At 48.1% G+C, this 23823-nt stretch overlaps 1 protein-coding gene and 1 long non-coding RNA gene across 5 annotated transcripts in view; one reads left to right on the top strand and one right to left on the bottom strand.

Annotated features, from left to right (window-relative positions):
* Positions 1 to 5: 5 nt before the first annotated feature.
* On the bottom strand, positions 6 to 20831 carry LOC149865744 (uncharacterized). Of its 2 annotated transcripts, XR_016441762.1 has the most exons (4): positions 20697 to 20831; positions 18099 to 18193; positions 8351 to 8473; positions 6 to 5292 (listed from the first exon to the last, which is right to left on the bottom strand). It is a non-coding gene; the product is annotated as an uncharacterized LOC149865744 (long non-coding RNA). The 2 variants fall into 2 exon arrangements; XR_016441761.1 differs by having other exon boundaries at positions 6 to 8473.
* Positions 18269 to 23823, top strand: part of ADAMTS20 (ADAM metallopeptidase with thrombospondin type 1 motif 20) — a 178580-nt gene continuing 173025 nt past the window's right edge. The window contains exons 1-2 of one of the 3 annotated variants that reach the window (XM_090042354.1): positions 18269 to 20320; positions 20415 to 20774. In XM_090042354.1, coding sequence (XP_089898480.1) covers positions 19895 to 20320; positions 20415 to 20774 — 786 coding nt within the window. In that variant the 5' untranslated portion in view covers positions 18269 to 19894. Of the gene's footprint in view, positions 20321 to 20412; positions 20775 to 23823 lie in introns of all 3 variants that reach the window. The other 2 variants (XM_090042352.1, XM_090042353.1) reach the window with 2 other exon arrangements.

Below are 23823 nucleotides of genomic sequence, written 5' to 3'. Positions count from 1 at the left end.
CAAACTAGGAGTCTTAAAAAGCACAATGTAATAATATAAGTCATTTTCAAAGAACAGAAAATTATCAAGGAACAATGATGGGGGAGAAAGCAAAATTCAGTGGTTATATTGAAATGTATTTTGCATACAACCTCTTTTTGAAATAACATATGTACACCAGACTTATTTTTATTATAACTTACTTTGTCTAAATTCTACCTTCCTGTTCTTCTAAGCACCAGTATTTTAATATCTCTGCTACGGCTGCTTTTCAGTTGATAAGACAAGAACCCAGGAGGCTTGCTGCTACACTTAAAGATTCTGCTCATAGCTAAACAACTACATCTCAAAAATATTTATTTTTTATTCAGCCAAATAAGAAATGTTATTACTGTGAGGTGCTTAACATGTTTAATTGTACAAATTTTATTCCTTTAAATAACAAACCTTATCTACTGCATGATTTAAAGAAAATTACAAATATTTAAATAACCATGACCTCAATTAATTCGTCTAGGAAATCCCTACAATTATAGTGCAAATGCAGGAAAACTGAAACGCATAAATAGGCACAGAATAGCCTTGTACTCTATGATCTTGAAAATAACTGGCACGCATACTTCATTCCTAGCATTTTCACTAAGATAGATAAGTGAAAAGAATGAACAATGTAAATAGATGGATTTATTCCACCAGCGTAGGAGGCATTCTTAAAGGCAACTGTTTACTAGCCAGTAGTAATGTCAATGCAGACTTCATGAAATCAGAATGTATTATATTACTGAAGGCCAGATTCTCAGGTGTAAATTGACATAGTTCTCTTTATTTAATCGATTCAGCCAAGTCTGCTTCGGAGATTCAGCTGCTGCTGAATCAGCCGAATCTTTGAGTCACACAGGCCCCATCCCCCACCCACTCTCCCATCCCCAGCAATGGCTGCCACACCTGGCCCCAGCTCCTGGCTCTCTGAAAAAAACAAACAAACCCCACTAACCAGCTGCTGCCCGGCGGGTGTGTGTGTGTGTGTGTGTGTGTGTGATCCCCACTGCCCCAGCCCCACACTGCGCGGGGGTTCTATGAACTCCCTAATACTCCTGCTGTCCCAACCCCCCCATGGCTGCCCCACTTGCCCCAGCTCCTGGCCCTCTAAGAAAAAAAAAACAAAAAAAGCCTGGAATCACTGGTTCCTGCCTGGTGGGGGGCGATCCATGCTGTTCCCCACTGCCCTGCACTGCATGGGGTCTCTGTCACCCGGTGAGTCCGGGTTCTGGGGGTCTTTTTCTTAAAGGGCTGGGAGCTGGAGCATGCAGGACAGTCATGGGATTTTTAAGGGAGTGGGGGGGACTGGGGGGCTTGTTACAGAGCCCCTCCATGCAGTATGGGAGAGCAATGGGGATCACTCCCTTGCCAGGCAGCAGCTGGTGAGTAGGGGATTTTTTTTAAAGCACCAGGAGCTGGGACCAGGTGGGCAGCCGTGTGGGGGGGGGGGGGACTGGGGGAGCAGGCAGGGGTCAGGAGGGCTGGGGAAGCAGGCAGGGGTCCCCCCATGGTCCCCACCCCCCTCCTCCAGCCTCTGCTTCCCTGGCCCCTACTTACCAGCTTGGAGTCTGGGTCCAGCTCCCTGCTGCAGTGGGCGGGGATGGCCCAAATCACCAAAGCACTCCAAATCTTTTCTGAATCAATTCAGAGAGCTTTGAATCAATTCAGACCTTTTAATTGGTCCCCTGATTTGATCTGGATTTGGAGATTCGGCCACTGAATCAGGCCAAAAGCCTTTCTAACTGAAGCAGCACACGAAGCTTCGCACAGCCCTACAATGCATGTCATCTGAAAATCTGTTCCTTAATATCTAAAAGAGGTAAATATTTTTTCTGTTTTGTTTCACTTCCTCTTCCTTTTTATTAGTATTTCTTGACCCAGTGTTCTCCAGACTTTATTTCTACCTCTTTCTTTCTTCAAATGTTATAATGACGATTCTTCTTCCTCCCTCATTTTATCTCTGAGGATCCTTTCCTTGGTTTTTCCTTTCCATTTCATGGGCTTCATCTAATCCCTTTAGTCTGACAACTCCTAAATCTCTGCATCCCCAGTCCCTTTCCCTTTGTTTGATCTCACAGATCTGTCCCTCTAACCTTTTTTCTGATGCCCTGTTAGAATCACAGAATCATAGAAATATAGAAAATTAGGGTTGGAAGGGACCTCAGGAGGTCGTCTAGTTCAATCCCCTACTCAAATCAGGACCCTCCCCAACTATATCATCCTAGACAAGGTTTTGTCTAGCTGGGTTTTTTAGACCAAGAATTGAGATTTCACAACCTCACTGGCAGGCCTGTTCTAGTGCTTTACTACTCTCCTAGTGAGAAAGTTTTTCCTAATATATAACTTAAACGTCCCTTGCTGCAATTTGAAAACATTGCTCCTTGTTCTGTCACCTGCTACCACTGAAAAGTTTAGCTCCATCCTCTTTGGAACCAGCCTACAAGTAGTTGAAGATTGCAATTAAATCCCACCCCCCTCCTTTGTCTTCTCTTCACCAGACTAAAATCCAGCCTCTCCACAGAAGTCATGTGCTCCAGCCCCCTAACCATTTTTGTTGCCCTCCACTGGATTTGCTCCAATTTGTCTATATCCTTTCTGTAGGGGGGCGGGGGAAATTGGACACAGTACTCCAGATGTGGTTTCACCAGTGCCAAATAGAGGGGAAGAATCACTTCTCTTGATCTGCTGGGAATGCTCCTACTAATGCAGCCTATTACGTTGTTAACTCATTATGTTGTTGTTGTAACAAGGGCACCCTGTAAGCTCTTATTCAGCTTCTTGTCCATTGTAATCCTCAGGTTGTTTTCTTCAGAGCTGCTGCTTAGCCTGTCAGTCCCCAGCCTGTACTGGTGCATTGGATTGTTTTGTCCTAAGTGCAGGACTTTGCACTTGTCCTTATTGAACCTTATAACATTTCTTTTGGTTCAACTCTCCCATGTGTTCAGGTTTCTCTGAATCCTAGCCCTACCCTCCAGCATATCTACTGCTCTCCACAGCTTGGTCTTATATGTAAACTTGCTGAGGGTGCACTCCATCCCACCTTCCAGGTCATTGATGAAGACATTGAACAAAACTTGTCCCAGGACTGACCCCTGGCACATTCCACTTGACACTGGCTGCTAACTAGATAGCAAGCCATTGATTACTACCCTTTGAGCCTTGTGATCCAACCAGTTTTCTACACCTTACAGTACTAAGGAAGGGTACCTTTGGTGCCTGCCACTTTAAGGGCTAAGACCAAGCAGCAGAGCAGCCTGAAGATGGCTGCACCCCGCAACCAGGAGTCACACGGTCAGCAGGAGACTGCCTGATTGGGGAAGAGGGCTCAGCTGCTAGCAATAAGACCAGGCCTGAGCAGGAGAGCCAGCAGTTCTCTGCAAGCAGCCAGAGGGGGAACAATGCCTGGCTGGAGCTGCTGTACACATAATATTCTTGATCTAAAACTACACCCTCCTAGTGCAGGATGGTGTGGTAGGGCTGCCTGTGGCAGGGAGGTTCCCAGAAAATGCCACACCAGTTTCCTCACTTGTGAGTATAGGGCACCTTATAGTCCCAACTCCCACAACCTGGTGGGTTATCCCAGTAGCAGGGACAGGAAAGGGGCCAGGCACACCTAGTGCAGCACCTGAGCCCCATGGGGTGTAAGACCCCAATAACCCCACTGAAGGGGAAGAAGGGTGGTACCAGTGAGGGGGTGTAGTGAAAGAAGTAGGCTGCGCAGAGCAGGGTGTGCATGGGCTACCTGAAGGCCTGTGCTGAGTGGGTGCAGAGTAGGGTTTCCATAGGCAGACCTAAAGGGCTGCACAAAGTAGGGCTGCAGGAGTGGCCTGAAGAGTTTAGTGAGCACACAGGCTAGCCCCAAAGAGTTTAGTGAGCAGTTGATGGCCCTAGTGACAGGGCATAAGGCCCAAGTGAGAGGGCATACAATGGAGGCCCCAGTGAGGGGGCATAGAGGCAAAAGATAGTTTCTGGATGCTTGATGCCAAATTTGGGCCTGAGGCTGAGTACAGCTCAGCAAAGTAGCAGGGGGAGTTATAGTGGGTAGTGTGCACCTATGGCCTATTGGTGATATTGGATGCCACCTGCAAGGTATGGGACATGGTATAGGGAAGGTTGGAGCTGTGTGTAATGTCCTAGGCATCGGGGCACTTAATGGGCAGCTTCCCATATTTTTATTACAGTTTTAAACCAGCAGGATGTGGCACGTGAGACAGAGTAGACCACCCTAGACAGGTGGGCAGGTAGACATCAGGACAGGCCTTGTGACAGCCCCATCACAAGTACATTCATCCAACCTGTACTTTTTCAGCTTACTTATAAGAATGTTGTAGGAGACCATATCAAAAGCCTTGCTAAAATCAAGATATCTCACATCCACTGCTCTCCCTGCATCCAGAGAGGCAGTCATTTCACCATAGAAGGCAATCAGGTTGTTCAGGCATGACTTGCCTTTGTGAATCCATGCTGATTGTTCCTCATCATCTTCTTCTTCAAGTGCTTAGAAATGGATTTCTTGAGGACTTGCTCCATGATTTTTCCAGGGACCGAGGTGAAGCTGACTGGTCTGTAGTTCTCTGCATCCTCCTTCTTCCCTTTCTTAAAGATGGGCACTATATTTGCATTTTTCCAAACATCCAGGACCTCCCCAGACTGCCAAGAGTTTTCAAAATAATGGCCCGTGGCTCTGCAATCACATCAGCTGACTCCCTCAGCACCCTCAGGTACAGCTTGTCCAGCCCCATGGACCTGTACATATCCATCTTTTCTAAATAATCCCTAACCTGTTCTTTCACTACTGTTGGCTTCTCACCTTCTCCTCAAATTGTGATGACAGGTGTAGTCATCTGCTACATGACGGTATGCGGGCAGTAGTTCTCAGTAATGGATCAACCCTTTGAGGTTAAGACTGGTAAGCCATTTAATCTCAGCTGACTTACAGTCCAAACCAAGACTACCCCAATCTCAATCATTGAGCTCCTGTATGCTGTTGATGCTGTAGCCTGTGCTCACTCAGAAGTAGACCTTCACACAATTGTCAATGTCTTTACTGAGGCATACAAGAAAATGGGATTCATGCTTAACATTCAGAAGACTAAAGCCTTCCATCAACAAATTCTTAATGAGCAGTACCCAGATCCAGTGATTCAGATTTATGGTTAGAGTCTGGAGAATTTAGAGTATTTCTTGTACATCAGAAGCCATTTCTTGTAGAAGGCTGATATTGACGTAGAAATCCAGCATCACCTCTCATGTGCAAGCGTAGCCTTCAGATGCCTGAGGGAATGGGTGTTCAAAGATCAACATTAGATCCAAAACCAAGCTCATGGTTTATTAAGCAGCTGGGATCCCCACCTTATTGTATGAAGCTGGCACGTGGGCAATTGACAAGAGACACCTCAAGTCATGGTGAAGTACCATCAGTGCTGCCTGCAGAAGATCCCTTATATCTAATAGGAAGACAGACACACTAATATTAGTGTCCTCTTGCAAGCAAACACCATGAGCACTGAGGCGATGATTACCCAACATCAATTTTGTGGGGCTGGCCATGTCACCTGGATGTCTGACTCCAGACTCCTCAAGCAAGTTTTATTCTCAGTCCTGTGTATAGCCTATGACTGGCAGCTACAGGCTACACTACTGATCCTGAGCTGAGCAGCACCACCCGTTTAACATCATGGTTCACATATGGAAGGAGTGTAGGGGAGATGGAGTCCCAAGAAACACACTGAAGAGAACCCCAACCCCCACCCTGAAGGGAAGGAGACCTCCCATTATTAGAGCCTCCCTTTTTCTTGATCAAGTCATGGTGGGCGAGTGAAAAGGGACTTTGTCTTCTCCCTTTTGTGGGAAAACATTCCTAAGATCTAGGAATGTTACAGACATCTTCAAGGCCAATTTGAAAAAATCCAACATCAACTCATGGGAGCACCACCTCAAATGAAGGAAGAGTTTGCTGCAAGGATCTCAGTACTTTGAAACCTCATGATAATAACAGGAGATGGAAAAGTGGGAGTGGCAAAAACAATGCGTTGTGGACTGAACCAAGAATGTGGAGCCACCCACCTCACATGGAAATGTGACCAAGTTGCAACAGAACCTGTCAATCCTGGCTTGGCCTTGTCAGTCATGTTCGGACCCATAGATAAAGCAACCATGGAAGGCAATCATCCATGTCTGTAAGGGATTGCTGATGATGCTGTCAGGTGCAGCAGTCTGGGAGCTTATGAAGACTGAGGTAAAAATTGAATACTTCAGCCTTTTCTGCAGCCTCAGTCACTAGGTTGCCTTCCCCATCTAGTAAAGGATCCACACTTTCCCTAATCTTCCTCTTGTTGCTTACATATTTATAGAAACCCCTCTTGTTACCCTTCACATCTCTTGCTAGCAGCAACTCCAATTGCACTTTGGCCTTCCTGATTTCATCCCTGCATGTCCAAGCAATACTCTTATAGTCCTCCATAGTCATTTATTCAAGTTTCCACTTCTTGTAAGTTTCCTTTTTGTGTTTTAGCCACTGAAGAGTTCTCTGCTAAGCCACACTGGTCTTCTGCCATGCTTGCTAGTGTTTCTGCACATTAGGATAGTTTGTCCCCTCAGTAAGGTTTCTTTAAAATATAACCAGTTCTCCTGGACTCCTTTCCCCCTCAGACTGGCCTCCCAGGAGATCCTGTCCATAAGTTCCCTTAGTCAGTCAAAATCTGCTTTTCTGAAGTGCAGGGTCCTTACTCTGCTGCCCTCCTTCCTTCCATACCTCAGGATCCTGAACTCAATTATCTCATGGTAACTGCCAAGTTGTCATCGACTGGTACATTCCCTGTTTGTGAGCAGTAGGTCAAGAAGACCATAGCCTCTAGTTGGACTCACCAACACTTGCACCAGAAAGTTGTCCCCGACCATCTCTAAAAACTTCCTAGATTGCCGGTGCACTGCTGTATTGCCCTCCCAGCAGATGTCAGGGTGACTGAAGTCCCCTGTGAGAACCAGGGCCTGTGACTGGGAAACTTTCTCTAGTTGTTTGAAGAAAGCCTCATCCATCTCATCTTCCTGGTCTGGTGGTATATAGCAGACATCCACCATGACATCTCCTTTGTTGCTCTCCCCTCTGACCCTAACCCAAGACTTTTAACAGGCCTGTCTCCAGTTTCAAACTGGTGTTCTGTGCTATCATACAGCTCTTTTCAACAAAGTGCAACTCCTTCTCCTCTTCTCCCCTCGCTGTCCTTCCTGAAGCTTATACCCATCCATGACAGTATGCCATTCATGCAATCTATCCCACCAAGTCTCCATTATTCCAATCACATCATAGTTCTGTGGCTGAGTAAGGGCTTCCAGTTCTTCCTGTTTGTTTCATAGGTGAATGCATTCGTGTACCGACACCTGAAGTAACTGATTGCCCTCCTTTCTCAGGAAGAATGAGAAGGCTTTCCTTTTTCCCCCTCCTGCTTGTGCTTCTTCCAGGGCACGCACTTGCCCACTTACCTCAGGGTTTTGGTCTCTATTCCCTCGCAAGCCTATTTTAACCCCTGCCCACCCAAGTTAACAAGTCTGTCTATGAAGATGCTCTTCCCTCTCTTCATCACATGGATCCCATCTTTTTCTAGCAAAGCTTCTTTTTGGAACAGCATTCCATGGTCAGAAAAGCCAAAACCCTGCTGACAACACCATCTGTATAACCATGCATTGATCTGTAGGATGGGTCTGCCCCTGCCTGGGCCCTTTTCCTTGACCAGAAGGATCGAGGAGATCACAACCTGAGACCCTATCCCCTTCACCCTTGCACCTAGTCACTTTTGATCTGCCCAGAATCACCTCTGGCAGTATCATTGGTGCTCACATGGATAAGCAGCATGGCATAGTTATCAGAAGGCTGGATAAGTCTTGGTAATCCTTCTGTGATATCTCAGGCCCAGGCTCCGAGTAAGCAGCAGACCTCCTGAAACAACAGGTTAGGCTGGAAGATGGGTGTCTCCGTTCCCCACTGAAGGGAATCTCCAACCACAACCACTCATTGCTTCCTCTTGGTGGCAGTGGTCTCAATCCTCCCAACCTTGGGGATGCCTGGCCTGGCCTCTTCCACCAATGAAACATGCTCCTCCTCCTCTGTTGCTAGGCCTCTATATCTGTTATCCAAGGAAACCACTGCAGGAGGAGATGAATACTTCTACTTACTACCAAAGGTCATTTGCTTACAGCTTCCACCTTCCTGGGAGTCCATGTTCTCTTCCTGCAGCTGTGGTGCTCAAACTCAGATGGCTGACCACATCATCTATGAATGTCCTTACAACCCTCCTTCTTGTGCCCAAGGTCTTATTGACATTGATCATTTTACCTGTTGCTGGTTTTCTGGCCATCATACTTCTGACATACAAGCGTGGCAACACTCACTGCATCATCAGGGTCTTGTGTTGCTCCTACTGGGGTTGTTAGCAATGAGCTGGGAGATTGCCAGTTTCTAAAGAATAAATGAAAGAATGGTTGTATTAGACAGTAGTGTGTACATAAAGAAAAGTGGGTGAAAAGGGAGTGAAGATGTAAAATTTAGCAAATTTGGCCATGTTTGCTTTGAGCTGGACTAAAGCAAGGGTATCTAAAGTTTAGCATGTGGGCATTAGCATGGACATAAACTTCGGAGGGACATAACTGCCTATGCTCATACTTCAAACAAATCATATTTGGAAATCATAAGCAAGTAAACTCAATTAAGAGAAAATCAGAGGACATTTGGTAAAATGTGATCAAAAGTTAATTAAATAGTATGCTATTTCTGACTTGACTGTGAAATCTTCATTTTTGACTCTACCAGGAGTCTCAGGATGGAAAAAGGCTGTGGCTTACATGGAGGAAGGCTTTATTAAAATAAACACATCAAAAGCATCCAAAAACTAAAACAAATATTGCCTTAACATCAAGGATCGGAGAAATTGTCGGCACAGAAAATGGCAGATCTGATGATTTTAAGAGTTCTCTACTTGCTGCTTTTTTTCAATATTCAATAAACTGGCAGCTTCCTTTTTCTTGGAAAAAATATGTTCTTTTTTTCTTTCATTTCATTCTATTCTACTTTTTAAGTGTATTTGTGGCCAGTTAATTGGAGTCTGAAAACCCATAGCAATACATCAAGACAGCAAATGTGCTTTTTGTGTCTTTGTGGCTTCTGCTGAGGGTGTGGAAGGCAAAAACTTTTAGCTTTTCTGTGTTTCTTTTCCACCATCTCTGGCTGAGGGTTGGAGATCCTCTGTGCTTTAAATCACATTCCCCAATCAACCTTCTTTAGTGTAAATTGCTTAATGTGAACTGGGAATAATACATATAACTCTTGTCTCTATTACTCCTTGTAATAGAACATGAACAATGTCCTCCACCTACACTGGTAGACTATTCATTCTCACTGTCAGATTCAGGTTGCAGTGGAGACACTTAACATAGACTTCCAGCATTGCAAGTGATCATTAATTTCATCACTAGAAAGATATCCTCACTGCAGATGTAGAAAGTCCTCACATTTATCAGTCTAGATACATGACCTCTTGAAACTCATACCACTAATTACTTATGTCATATGGTTGCCTAAACCAGCCCTCTCTCTGCAACGTCATTCTCTTCATTTTTCAAGATTGCATATTATTAGAGTTGTCAGCTCCTAAGACATTGTTCATATCTGTTTCTTGAAGAAGACCATGAATTCACTCCTGTTTCTATATCCTAGCAGGCATCTCATGAAGAACAACCTATGCATCCTACTCACTATGAGGACTTTTCATCTCCTCACATTTTTCCCTTTTCTCCAAATGAAGCCCTGATATCAGAATTATCATTTTTTAAACCCGTGGACTTTAAGATGTACCAGAAATTAATGAAGAGAGAATTAATTAAACAGCATTAACATTACTTAATATTAATTAATGAATTAATGCAATTGACTCATAGATTGGGGAGCCTCTGACAGTCGATCTCAGTCTGGGTGGGGCCAGGATGCAGTCTGGGAGCAGCGGGATGTAGGAGTGGCAGGACGCACATGGCTGGGCTGAAAAGTGCCTGTGCTGCCAGGGCTGGGCTGGGTGAGTGGAATGATCTCCCTCCATGACCCTTGCCACTGGGTGTGTGGGACCCTGGCCAGGTCAGACTGGGGGATGGTTGGAGCCCAGGTGGCTTGTCCAGGCACACTGGGGGGGGGCTCCCGTCACTGCATGCACCCTGGCAGAGGCCCTGGCAGACATGCACTCTCCCCCCCCGAGTTGCAGCGCGGCTTGGGGTGCAAAGTCCAGTGTGCAGTTACAGCTGCCTCACCCCACACAGAGATCAGGGGGCCACATGTCCCTTCAAACACAGGGCAGCATGAGCAGCTGCAACAGTAGTGAGGGGGGAAACGGGGCAGGAGCAGGGGCAGACCCTGCAGCCGGGGTTGGATGGAGCTGCGAGCAGCTCATCCAGGGGGCACAGGGAGGGGGGACATGCACCCCGGGAGGGCATGAGTCCCCAGATCTGGACATGGGGTGGGGTGGGCTGCATCAATGGTCTGGGGCTGGGCTCTTCCTGGAGAGGGGCTGGGCTGCCAGGAAGAGCTAGGCCCATGGCAGCAGTGTTGGGACTGGGGCCATGGGCTGGGGGCTGCAGCTACCCAAAAATTCACTGTAGCCCCCCTCCATCCCGGCCCTTGTACTCGGCCTTGGTGAGGCCGCAGCTCGAGTACTGCGTCCAGTTTTGGGCTCCACAATTCAAAAAGGATGTGGAGAAGCTTGAGAGAGTCCAGAGGAGAGCCACGCGCATGATCAGAGGTCAGGAAAACAGATGTTACGATGACAGGCTGAGAGCCATGGGACTCTTTAGCCTGGAAAAGCGCAGGCTCAGGGGTGATCTGATGGCCACCTATAAGTTTATCAGGGGTGACCACCAGGATCTGGGGGAACGTCTGTTCACCAGAGCGCCCCAAGGGATGACGAGGTCGAACGGTCACAAACTCCTGCAAGACAGTTTCAGGCTGGACATAAGGAAGAATTTCTTTACTGTCCGAGCCCCCAAGGTCTGGAACAATCTGCCAGTGGAGGTGGTTCAAGCACCTACATTGAACACCTTCAAGAGTAAATTGGATGCTTATCTTGCTGGGATCCTATGACCCCAGCTGACTTCCTGCCCTTTGGGCAGGGGGCTGGACACAATGATCTCCCGAGGTCCCTTCCAGCCCTAATGTCTATGAAATCTATGAAACCTTCTCTTCCCCTTGCCCCCCCACAAGGTCATGGGAGCTGTGTGCATGGGATCTGCACGGGGCTGGCCACCTGCTGCTGCAGGCTGGGAGGCCATGTTGTGCTCATGCTGGGAGGACCAGAGGCGGGGCTACAGCCCCCCCTCCCCCTGCTCCCAGCACCGCTGTGAGCTGGGCTCTTCCTGGTGGCCCAACCCCCCTGCTGGGAAGAGCCTGGCCTCAGCCTGCAGATGCTGCCTGCCCCACCCTGCCTCGAATACAGATCAGAGGGCACGTGCTCCCCGCGTCCTCCCAGGGTGTATGCTTCCTTCCCCACACCCCCTGGATGAGCCACTTGTGGCTCTGTCCTTCCCCACCCTGGCTGCAAAGCTTGTCCCTGCTCCAGTCTGATTCTCTCCCTCATTGCTGTTGGGTCAGGGGGTAAATTCAGACATTCAGATACAGTGGCCCATCCATTGGAGTTGATTTCTCAAGAGCAAGGCTTCAATGTTGGTGGACACAGCTTCATGGAGGATGCTTGTGCTGGTCTGGCAGTCTTCCCATTTGATCTCCAGGATTCGACACAAGCACTCCTGGTGAAAGCTCTAAAGGGTCTTAATGTGGTGTCAGTAGATAGTCCAGGTTTCACTGCTGTAGAGGAGGGTGGTCAGCACAGCAGTCTTATAAACCAGGACCTCCGTCAACTTCCAAAGGTCTGTATTTTCAAAGACATGTTGTCGCAGCTTGAAGAGCCCAGTAGTGGCAACTCACAACTATAGCTCCTAGTCAGGTCCCTGCTCGCCATCCCTCTAGTGGCAAGTCACAGCTGTGCAGGTGAGGGAAAGTCAGAGAAGGTTTTTAACTTTAAGGTGTGACTGCTCCAAACTCAAGCTAGCACTAATACTGATCAGCATCTGAGCAGCAAAAAGTGCAACATGTAACAAGGGCTCTAGACCTGTAAAAGAGAGAATTTCCTCCAGAAAATAAAATTTTGCATGGTTGCCTTGGCTTCCATCATATCTTCTCTAGATCCCCATTACTAGTATGCTGTTTGGAATTTGCAGGACAGCTACATGATGATGGATTGCAGCCACTGGAAATACCTAAGACGTGTGGTGATAAACCCCCATCACTACTATAGCCTATCAAGAGTATTTACAATGTCCATGGTAGTCAGACACCATCTGGATATACCGGTTTTTCTACCTGTCAAAGTCCTCTTCTCCTTAGGCTAGTGAAGGAACCTGGCCAACATCTGAATTTCTCTTTCTACTATTGTAAACCTTGGGCAGGTATGCATCTTTCTTAGGCTGGGGTTACTATTTTACCAATTTGCAGGGAGACACATTATAAATTGAACACAAATTACCATTGACCTAAATGTTCTAGACCATATATGAGGTTTGACAAGCTTTCCTGCCTCATCTCTAAACTGTACTTGTTTTGGTCCTAATGCAAAACTACTGTAATTTCTACCTGAACAGGCAGAACATTCCAGGTCTAGGTAACTGTGCCAGACAGCAAGCTGTAGAAGTTATGCATCAGAAACAGAAGTACACTCAAGGTCTTACACCTTCCAGGAGCAAATCACATTTTTTATGGCCCTGCTTATCAGCAAGTTTAAGGAGGATCAAAGCAGCCCTCAACCTTAAGGATTTGGAATGATAAGTAAATCCCAGATGACTTCAGGGATGCCATGATTGTGACAATCTTCAAAAAAGGAGACAAGTCTGACTGGAAATTACAGAAGGATCTTCTTGCTGTCCACCACAGGAAAGATCATTGTGAGAACTCTCCTGACCCATCTCCTTCCACTTGCTGATGAGTTCCTCCTAGAATCTCAGTGTGGGTTTAAGACATTAAGAGGCACAACTGACATGATCTTCACAGCTTGCCAGCTGCAGGAAAAATGCTGGGAACAAACTAGGCCTCTCTATATGGCCTTCTTTGACCTCATGAAATCTTTTGACTCTATCAACCAAGAACAGCTGTGAAGGATCCTTTTGAAATATGGATGCCCACCAAAATTCATCACCACTCTTTGCCTGCTCTATGATGGTATGTGAATGGTGGTTCTCAGTAATGGATCTATCACAGATCCTTTTGAAGTTAACATGGGAGTTAAGCAAGGCTGCATAATCACTTCAACACTTTTCCTGATATTCCTTACCATGCTGCTACATCTGACCACCAGCAAGCTTCCACTTGGAATCATGGAATCATAGAAATTAAGGGCTGAAAGGGACCTCAAAAGATCATTGAGTCCAATCCCCCTGATGTGAGCAGGAATACTGCTGAGGCCAAATGATTCTAGGAGGTGTCTGTCCTGTCTCCTTTTTGAAGACGTCCAAAGTTGGGGACTGCACCACCTTCCTGGAAAGTCTGTTCCAGATTCTAGTCACCCATACTGTAAAGAAATTCCTCCTTACATCCAACCTAAAACCAGCTGTCCCAGAGGGACGCAGGTAGAGGGCCCAAAGACCCCTCCTGTGGAGGGACCCGGGACAGGGCTGACCTGTCCTGACAAGAAAGAGGAAAGCTCTAAAGACAGGGCAAGCTTACCACTTTTAGGAAAAAAGAAGCTGGATGACACTCACTGGGATGGAACACCCGCATGGTTCATCAGCCACTTTTATTGCTGGCTGGGAGGAGCACGACCAGATGACATCATGCAAAAATGCTACCTGGCTGAAATAAAAGCTGGCAGCCAGGGGAGCACTGCTGGAAGCAGGCAGCAGGACTGCTCCCTGAGCTGAACATAGGCTGAACTGAAAGATTGAAGGAGGACCCATTGGAGCAGTTGAAGGAGCCACTACGTTCGCCCAGCTGTGTAGCCGGACGAGGCAGGCTGGTATCAAGGGACGTAGGAGCCACAGACACCAGAATCATGAGTGGGACGGGCTGAGGCCCCATTCTCCATTTTTTTCTTTTGTATATTTAATTTGTTCCATTTCAGAGATTTCATAGACATTAGGGAAGGAAGGGACCTCGGAAGATCATCGAGTCCAGTCCCCTGCCCCAGGGGCAGGAAATCAGCAGGGAACATAGGATTTCAGCAAGATAAACATCCAGATGTCTCTTGACGGTGATCAAAGTAGGTGCTTGAACCACCTCCAGCGGCAATCTAGTCCAAAACTTGGCAGCTTAGACAGTAAAGAAGTTGTTCCTTATGTCCAGCCTGAAACGGTCATGGAGGAGTTTGTGACCATTCGATCTTATCATCCCTTGGGGTGCTCTGGTGAACAGATATTGCCCCAGATTCTGGTAAGCACCCCTGATAAACTTATAGGTGGCCACCAGATCACACCTGAGCCTGTGCTTTTCCAGGATGAACAGTCCCATGGCTCTCAGCCTCTCTTCATAAGGTCTGTTTTCCTGACCTCTGATCATGTGTGTGGCTCTCCTCTGCACCCTCTCAAGTTTCTCCACATCCTTTTTGAATTGTGGAGCCCAAAACTGGATGCAGTATTCCAGCTGCGGCCTCACCAAGGCCGAGTACAATGGGAGAATGACGTCCTGGGATTTGCTTGAGAAGCATCTGTAGATGCAAGCCAGTGTTTTGCTTGCTTTACTAGCAGCAACATCACATTGGTGGCTCATGTTCATCTTGTGGTCAATCATAACCCCCAAGTCCCTTTTATCCATAGTGCTAGCCAGCATAGCACTGCTGAGCCTATAAGGTTTTTCTTCCTGAGGTGGAGAACCTTGTATTTTTCAGTGTTATACACCATCAAGTTCTTATCCGCCCATTTCCTGAGCCTGTCAAGGTCAGCTTGGCTCACCCTCCTGTCCTCAGGTGTGGACGCTTTACCCCAGAGTTTGGCGTCATCAGTGAACTTGGCCAGTCCACTTCTGATACCAATGTCCACATCATTAATGAAGATGTTAAATAGTATAGGCCCTAGGACAGAGCCTTGGGGGACCCCATTGCTCACAGGGCACCAGAACGATTGACTTCCACCAACTACCACCCTCTGGGTCTTACCACAGAGCAAATTCCCCAGCCAGCGGATTGTGGTGAGGCCGAGGCTGCAGTTAGCCAGTTTTGCTAAGAGGTGATCATGGGATACCAGATTGAAGGCTTTTTTAAAGTCAAGATATACGACATCAATCTCTTCTCCCTTGTCCAGGTGATAGGTCACTTGGTCATAGAAGGAAATAAAATTGGTGAAGCAAGACCTACCCACAACACACCCATGCTGGCTATCCCTCAGGATGTTGCCATCAGCTCGTCTGTTAAGAATGGTCTCTTTGATAGTCTTTTCTAAGACCTTCTCCAGGATAGAGGTCAGGCTGATGGACCTATAGTTTGCTGGATCCATTTTCCTCCCTTTCTTGAAGATAGGCATGACATTGGCCATCTTCCAATCTTCGGACACTTCACCAGAGTGCCAGGAGTTCCATGCCAGGGGCTGAGCTATGATGCTAGCCAGCTCCTTGAGTACTGTGGGGTGTAGATTGGCAGGGCCGGGTGACTTGAAGGTGTCTAGCCTCTCAAGGTGTTCCTTCATGAGGTCAGCATTGATGGAGGGCAGGGGATCTCCCTCACCTGGGCCTCCCTGTCCTGTAATGGGCACGGGTGTCCCATGGGACTGGTGAAAGAGCAATGCAATGTACCCATCTGGCTTGTTCCTGGGCATCAGTTGTCAGTTGTCCCATCTGGTTTAGCAGGTGTCCAATGTTGCCCTTGCTTTTCTGCTGGCTCCCCACATATCTAAAAAAGGACTTTTTATTGTCCTTGATACTTGTAGCTAATTGGAGTTCTGTTGCAGCCTTGGCTTTCTTGATTTGCTCCCTGCAGGTCAGAACTAGTGCAGAGTATTCCTCCTTGGAGGTGGATCCAATCCCCCATTCTTTGTAGGTCTTTCTTTTTAGATGCAGGAGTTCTGCTAGGTCCCTGGAGAGGCAAGGGAGCTGTTGTGCCCTTTTGCTGCCTTTCCTCCAAGATGGGATAGACTTTGCTTGCACATCCAAGATTGCTCCTTGGAGGAGCAACAACTCATCCTGAACTCCTCTCCCCTTTGGGTTGTGGCCCTTTAGGGCCTCCTTGACAAGCCTCCTGAGCTTGTCAAAGTCAGCTTTCCTGAAGTCAAGGTCTTCTGTATTGCTAACTGACTTGCCAGCTTTAGTGTGGATGGTGTAGGTGATCAGCGCATGGTCACCGTCACCCAGCTTCCCTTCGATCCTTACATTGCTGATTAGGCCGTTTGCCATTGCCAGAACCAGGTCAAGCAGCACTTTACCTTTCATTGGCCTGTCGACTTCTTGTGTCAGATAGAGCTCATCCATGCATGACAGAAAGCTTTGCACCCACTCCATTACCTCGGGGCCCCAAGGCAGGGAGAGGGAACACAAGCAACTTTCACAGAACAGGAAGATCCAGGACAGTGCAGCAGACAGCAGGGCAGTGGGGAAGACCTGGCATATTGTCAGGGATGGCCTAATGTCCCATAATCATCCTGAGTACAGGAAGACTAGCAGGAGAATAGCAGATGAAGAGAGGGTAGATATTGACACCAGAGGGTGAGCCAGTGGTCCATACTGGCCATCCTAAAGGCTGGTGCATGACTGGGGTGTTGGGGAGGTGGAGCCCCAACAGTACCTGCTAGAGGTAGTGGCCAACCCACAAGGAGTCACAAGAAGGGGCCCCACCACTGAAGGGAAAGATCAAGCTGTGGAAGGCAAGTATTGGGGTCTCCCTCAGGGTGAACGCAACCCAGTGCCAAGGCCACAGGAACAACTTCCATGGCTGACACTGGGTACATGCTCCAAGGCAGCAAGGGAGTGCCTACACGAGGTCAGGTGGGTGCACCATCCTCTAATAGTTTATGACCATTGCTCTTTGTCCTCCTCTGGGGCACTCTAGTGAACGGTTTTTCTCCCAGCTCCCAATATTTACCCCTTACATACTTACAGATGGCTACCAAGTCCCCCCTCAGTCTTCTCTTCCCCAGGCTGAACAGTCCCAGATCCCTTAGTCTTCCTTCATAAGGATTGTCTTCTAGGCCCTTAATCATTCTTGTAGTCCTTCTCTGTACCCTGGAGCTAAACTACTGTATGGATGGTAAGCTGTTTAATCTAAGATGACCCCAAGTCAAAACCAAAACTACACTGACTTCAATCATCAAGCTCCTGTACATGGATGATACTGTAGTCTGTGCTCACTCAGAAGCAGACCTTTAGGCAATCATTGATATCTTTACTAAAGCATACAATAAAATGGGACTGATGTTTAACATTCAGAAGACTAAGGTCCTCCATCAACAAGCTCTTAATGAGAAGTCCCCAGCTCTGGTAATTCAGATTTATGGTTTGATTCTGGAAAATGCTATTTCCCATATCTTGGAAGTAATCTCCTGCAGAAGGCTGACAACAACTAAGAAATCCAACATCACTTCAAATGTGTAAATGCAGCCATCAGATACAATTTGATATTATGATATCATGATCTTTGAATACCCATTCCCTCAGGTATCCATAGGCTGCACTTGCACATTTGAGGTAATGTTGGATTTCTTGGTCATGGATGTTCAATTTATTCTGAACCCTGGGGCAAGGGGGAGTGGAAAGGGTAGGTAGACCTTTGTGACATCAACTGGCCTTTTTTTTTCCATAACTAAAGAATGAAAAGTTAACTAGGAAGACTTTCAAAAGTAGGCTGTTGCCTATACATGGTTATGCCTCTGAAGCAGCTTCTAAAGTGCCACTCTGTCCTGCCTTCTGCCTATTGTGTCCTGTTATGAAATGGCTAATTGCCTCTTCAGAGGCTTCTGATTCACTTTACTGCTGCACAAGTGACTTCTCTCGCTTTATGGGGTAAAGCTGTCTATACTGGACATCTGCAAACTATTACTTGTTCATCTATTCATATTTTTACAAAGCATTTTACCAGTACCTTTGGTGCTGATGCATTCTTCAACAAAGCTATTCTGAAGTTTCTCTTTGAATAGATGCTGAAATTCACTGCCATAGGGTACTTCATGAAGTCATCTACAGTAGAATAGATGTGTAAGCAGAAATTAAGAAGAAAAATTGGTTACTCATCTTTCCAGAAACTGCTGTTCTTTGGGCAGGTTGCATGTGTCTTTTCCACCATCCACCCTCTTTCTCTCTGTATTGGAGTCAATATCCAGCAGGAACTATGGAACAATAGGGGTGGCTCCACTCTTACTGCTTTGATCAGTGATATCAGGATATGCAGTGTGCAGATGCCATCCATATGGGTACTGCTACAAAAAAATCTTCAAATCTGATCCATATATAGTAAACCCTTCTGAGGAATGGACATGTACAACACGCCACAAAAAACAATGTGTCAAAATGATAAACAACAATTTTTCTTCTTTCTTTTCCATTTTATTGCTACTACAGTGAGTAAATGCCAGACACGTACTGGCACCTTATCACTTTCACCAGGGGCAGCAGGGACTCAAGACCTGAACCTAGATGAATCTGTGTGCAGAAACCAACAAGGGGCAGGTGCTGATCACCGTCTTAGTTTCCATCATTTATTTCTGTAATATCATAGTACCCCTGCAGATACTAATGTCCCTTTAATTTCTCCAAGTGAAATGCCAGTTGTACAAGCTTCAGGACAACTCTGTCTTGCACCCGACCCTTCAGACTAAAGGGGCCATTCTGGCAGTCAAAAATAGCTAAGATGCAGAAAAAAGCACTCTGGCTACTTGCCTCTGTCTTTCCTCTCTGTGTATGCTGTGAAGAGCACAGGGAAGACTACACTAGCTCAGTGCTGTCTCTGGATGATTCTTTTTGTGAACAAAATACTACCCTTCTAATACCTTCTGAAAATTTGTCTTCCACAAAGTTGGTAATCCAATTTTGGCTTCTGGCTTTCCTGTATAATCAGTTATGGGGCTTTATGGCAACTTTTTACCTATTGAGGAAGTTGAAGGACTTAATTTAACAGAAAATCAAATCAACTATGTTCACAATCAGGTGGCTACTCTTTCAAATCCTTGGGCAGGCCTCCTTGACCCATAGGCCTGAATGAAAATGACTCCATCTTGCAGACTGTGCAATGGGTGGAGTGTTGTCAGCAGGGGATGTGGGCACAGACCAGGGTCTCAGGGGACAGCCGCTGTGGACTGTGGTACTCATTCATCTTTGTCATTTTCCAAGAAACTGCATTCCCAGCTTTCTAAGTCTGGTGGGGTTTGTAAAAAATGGTAGGGGCTCTTACTCTAACAGCCCACCCAAGTTTATTTTCCCTTGAATAGTGCAAACTCTGGCTTTACAAAGTGTCCTGGCTTGGGATTTGTGTTTGTGTGGATTGGGCACAGATATGCGTTCTGATCAAACCCAGCGTATAGGTTTATATTGCTGGGAGTGGCTGTGCTTGGTGTTTCCCTCTGCAGTGCCTGCTTGCATATGTGTGTGTGCGCGTGCGTGCGCTGCCTGTGTGTGTGTGTATTTGGGGGCACCTGTCTCTGTGCGCGCGCGCGGATGGGTGCAGTGCCTGCCTGTGTGTGTACACAGTGCTTCTGTGTGTGTGTGTGGTGCTTGCCTCTGTGTTTGTGTGGGGAGGGGTGTGTGGTGCCTGCTGGTGTGTGTGTATGGATGTGTGTGCGTGCAGTGCCTCTGTCTGTAAGGGGGGGGGTGTCTGCCAGTGTGTGCACAGTGCCTCTGTGTGCGTGCAATGCCTGCCTGTGTGGGTAGGCAGTGCCTGTGTGTATGTGTGTGCGTGTGGGGGCGGGGGTGCCGTGCCTTCCCGTGTGTGTATGGAGGACGTGTGTGTCCAGCGCCTGCCTGCGTGTGTGTGTGCGGCGGGGTGCGTGTGTGTGCCGGCGGCTCCCCCATTGGCGCGGCGCTGCCCCAAGGGGCGGGCAGTGCTTTGATGCCGGGGGTCCGGGGCGGCCGCAGCCGGAGCGGAGCGGGCGGGGGGAGACAGGAGCCGCCCCCCGGGGCGGCCGCCGGGCGCGGGCAGCGAGGGGCGAGGCGAGAGCCGGGCCGGGGGCGGCATGCGGGCGGGCGGGTGCTGAGGCGGGCGCCGCTGCCGGGCGGGCGCCGGGCGCGCCATGCGGTGGCTGGCGGGGCTGCTGTGTCCGCTCTGCCTGCTCCTCGCCGGGTGCCGGCCGCTGCGCCTGCACCCCGCGCAAGGTAAGCGCAGCCGCCGGGCCGCTCCCCCACGCGTGTCCGCGGGGCGCGGGGGGCGGGTGAGGCGCTAAGGGCTGGCCCGGCTGTCCCCGCAGAGGCGCTGGTGCGGCAGCTGCCGTCCTACGAGATCGTGGCGCCCGTGCGGGTAGACGAGCGCGGCGCGGCGCTGCCCGGCGCGCAGCCCTTCCGCAGGAGGAGGAGGAGGAGCGCGGAGCCGCCGCCGCCGGGCCCCGCCGCCCGCTACCACTTCCAGCTGGCCGCCTACGGACAGCTCTTCCGCCTCAACCTCAGCGCCGACGCGGGCTTCCTGGCGCCCGGCTTCGCCGTGCTGCACCGCGGCCGCCCCCCGCCCGCGCAGCCGCCGCCGCCGCCGCCCGACCTGCGCCACTGCTTCTACCGCGGCACCGTCAACGCGCGGGACGCGCACGCCGCCGTGCTCAGCCTCTGCGGCGGCCTGGTGAGTGAGACCGCTCCCCCCGGCCGCGGGCTGCCCGGGCACTAGGGTCGCCAGCTCTGCTTGAGTCTGTGCCGCAGGTTCCGTCACGTGGTGTAATGACATTAGTGGCTTGACGTCAGGGAGGCCGATGCACGTTACTACTACATGTCAGAAACCCACCGGACAACTGTAGAAATCAGATTCAGCACTTAATATACATTGTAATGAATGCCCATTCATTTCTCCCCCGGGTGACTCTCAGCAGTCTCCTCCAGATTTATCTCCAAATCCTGGAGACTCCAAGGCAATCCTGGAGGGCTGGCCACCCTGCCTGGCACCATGGTGCCTCCTGAGTCTGGGGGGACATGAGCAGGGCATGACCTGGGCGGGGGGCCTGCCAGCTGGAAATGGGGTGGGAGGGCAGTGGCACTTTTGTTGCCCACATCCCAACACCATCCCTAGGGGTGTGTGGGGCTAGGGGGTGGGGGTGGCAAGTGGCTGGACCATGGGGGGAGGGGGGATTGCGAGCTGCTGGACTGTGGAGCCGGCGGTGGCTGCAGCAGAGCCTGTATGGCAGTGTCTGTGGGGCCACCTGAAGCGCGGGACCTGGACCAGCCTTCCTACTCACCTACGCCTAGGGGTGGCCCTGACCCAGACTATTACTGGGAAGTGTGCACTGGCTCCTTGGACTTGTTTGAGGGCTAGTGGGCACCGTCCTGTGTGGTCTGCTCCGTGTCCCCACTCGGCACACCTGTTTTGAACCTCTGACTGGCACTCTTCTCCCTGTTTTTTCATGATTTGCCCCAAGAAGTGTATTGCCTCCTTTTCCTTTGCTGAAGGGAGGCCTATGAAAGACTTGGTGGGTTGGGCCCACAGGTTTTAGAAGGTGACAAATAAGCCTGACACTCAGCAGGATTGTGCTGCAGGAAAGGGCTGTGCAGCAGGGCTGTGCCACTGCTCCAGTGAAGCCCTGGCACCCCTTGGCCTGAAATGCATGGGGACAGAATAGGGGAAATAATGGTATGGCCCCATGGGGGCCTGGTGCTCTCCTGTTCTCTGCTTCTACAAGGTCTGTAAGGAGAGACCGCGGGGGGGAGAAGCCCCCAGTCTTTCTGTTGCTCAGCAGTCAGCACTGGTTCCCCCTGGGTCTGATCCTGCTTCCACTGAAGCAAGAAGGTCTCCAACTGACTTCAGTGGAAACCCATCAGGCCTCTTTCTTCATACCGGGGTATTGCCAATATTGTACTAACTTGGTTTCTTTTATTCCTCTTCCAACCCCTCTTTGGGCAAGAGGGGTAAGACTAAGGTAACAAAAGTACCTGGGGAAAGACTAAGGCACAACAATATATGAAACCTCTCCCTCTGCTGCTTTGGCCGAGAACAAATAACTAGGGATTTACCTAAATTGTGCCGTAAGTGCTACAAGCCCTTTAATTTTGCTCTTTTTGCTGTGCGCCACCCTGCCACTGATTGGCACAGGTTCCCTGGTGATCTCACTGCTTGTTCCTGACTGGCCAGGAGGCAAACACCACAGTTTTAAATATGCTGTGTTTTTTGCCTCTTATCACTAATTGGCCGAGGGGTCCTAGCAGCCTTTTTGCTTGGTGCTGATTGGCTGGGAGGCAGAAATCCCAGCATGTTTCAAACCGTGTTTTTTGCCTCTGGGGCAGCAAGCAGCAGGGCTTGATCCATAATAATAACTGATTAATTTATTATTATAGAACTATGATGGACGCTAGCTACTGAATACAAACAAACTTTGAAAGCCAATCTTAGAATCACATGTGTTAGAACTGACAGAGAGGTTTGCAATAACTTATTTCAGTTTATGATAAACTTAATGATTACTTGTAAATAGAGTAGGTACAATAGTTTTACATATATGTAGTTTTTGTGCCATTGATATCTTTGTTCTTGATCCGGAGCAAGCAGCAGGGCTGCCGGGGCCCTTCTGCCAATTGGTGGTAGGGGGGATGTATAGAGAAAAGAACAAGATGAAAGGAGCCACTGCACAGCGTGACTTAGGTAGATCCCTACAAATAACTAAAAAGTCTTTGCAGACACCTCCTAGTTGTTTTTTATTCCTTCTTTTTTGTCATATTTGTCAGCCCCTTCTGTTTTTCAGTATGGTTCTGGTTACCCATTGCATATATTATGCAATTTACTGGCGAACCACTCAATAAATTTAGACTGGCTACACATGTAAAGTAATTTATTGTGCAATTAACTGGTGAATCGTGCAATAAATTTAGACCAGCCACACGTGCAAATAGTTATCATAGGATAAAAGTGACTATAAAAAGAGCTAACCAGCTATAAAATTAGTGCTGACAATGTGAATAGCTTATTTCTATCCAGTTTTCATTTGAATGTGTAGCAGGGCCCTGAGATAATGCTGCTGCTTTGCCTTTAAATGAAGGGATGTTACAGAGTAGATATTGCCTATTATTTTGATGTTTTATTTTACAGATTGAGTGTTCTAAACTTATAATGTGGGACCTATATTTTTCCAGTGTTTATCAAAAAGTGGTTATTGGCACTCTTATTAATATTTTTATTTTATTGATATTTTTATTTTACCAGTGGTAAAAAAAGTCAACAACACTTTAAACCATCTTCCAGCTGTGGCAGAGGAGAAGGATGGAGTGTGGAAGCTATGATATCAGCTGTGATGTTTGGGTGGCAGGTCTAACACATAGATGTAAAACAGTAGTTTCCCTTTAAAAATCTGATTGTGTAATTATTATAGCACAATTTAAGAAGCTGTTTCCACTTAGGAAAGTGAAAGGAGGAAAGCCATAGGTCTGAGCATTGGGAAAGGCAGCCACATGAATAGGGAGGATGGAGACAATAATGGATGGAGGTGGCAACCATAATCAGGGGAAATGCACTGCATCCTATAAAAGGCTGAGATGCAGTCTACTCCCCCTTGGTGCACAGTGGAAAAAGAGAGCCACAGAGAAATTAGACTTGAAAGGGGTATAACATTTTCTCCCAGTGGTTTTTCTAGCATGTGTCAATATTTGTCACCCTATACTTGATCTGTGCCTACACACTTAATCTAGCCCTT

This window comes from Crocodylus siamensis, chromosome 4 (assembly GCF_052110815.1).
Source record: "Crocodylus siamensis isolate JL-2025a chromosome 4, ASM5211081v1, whole genome shotgun sequence".
Taxonomy (NCBI): Eukaryota; Metazoa; Chordata; order Crocodylia; family Crocodylidae; genus Crocodylus; species Crocodylus siamensis.
This window is presented reverse-complemented; position numbering and strand designations above follow the sequence as displayed.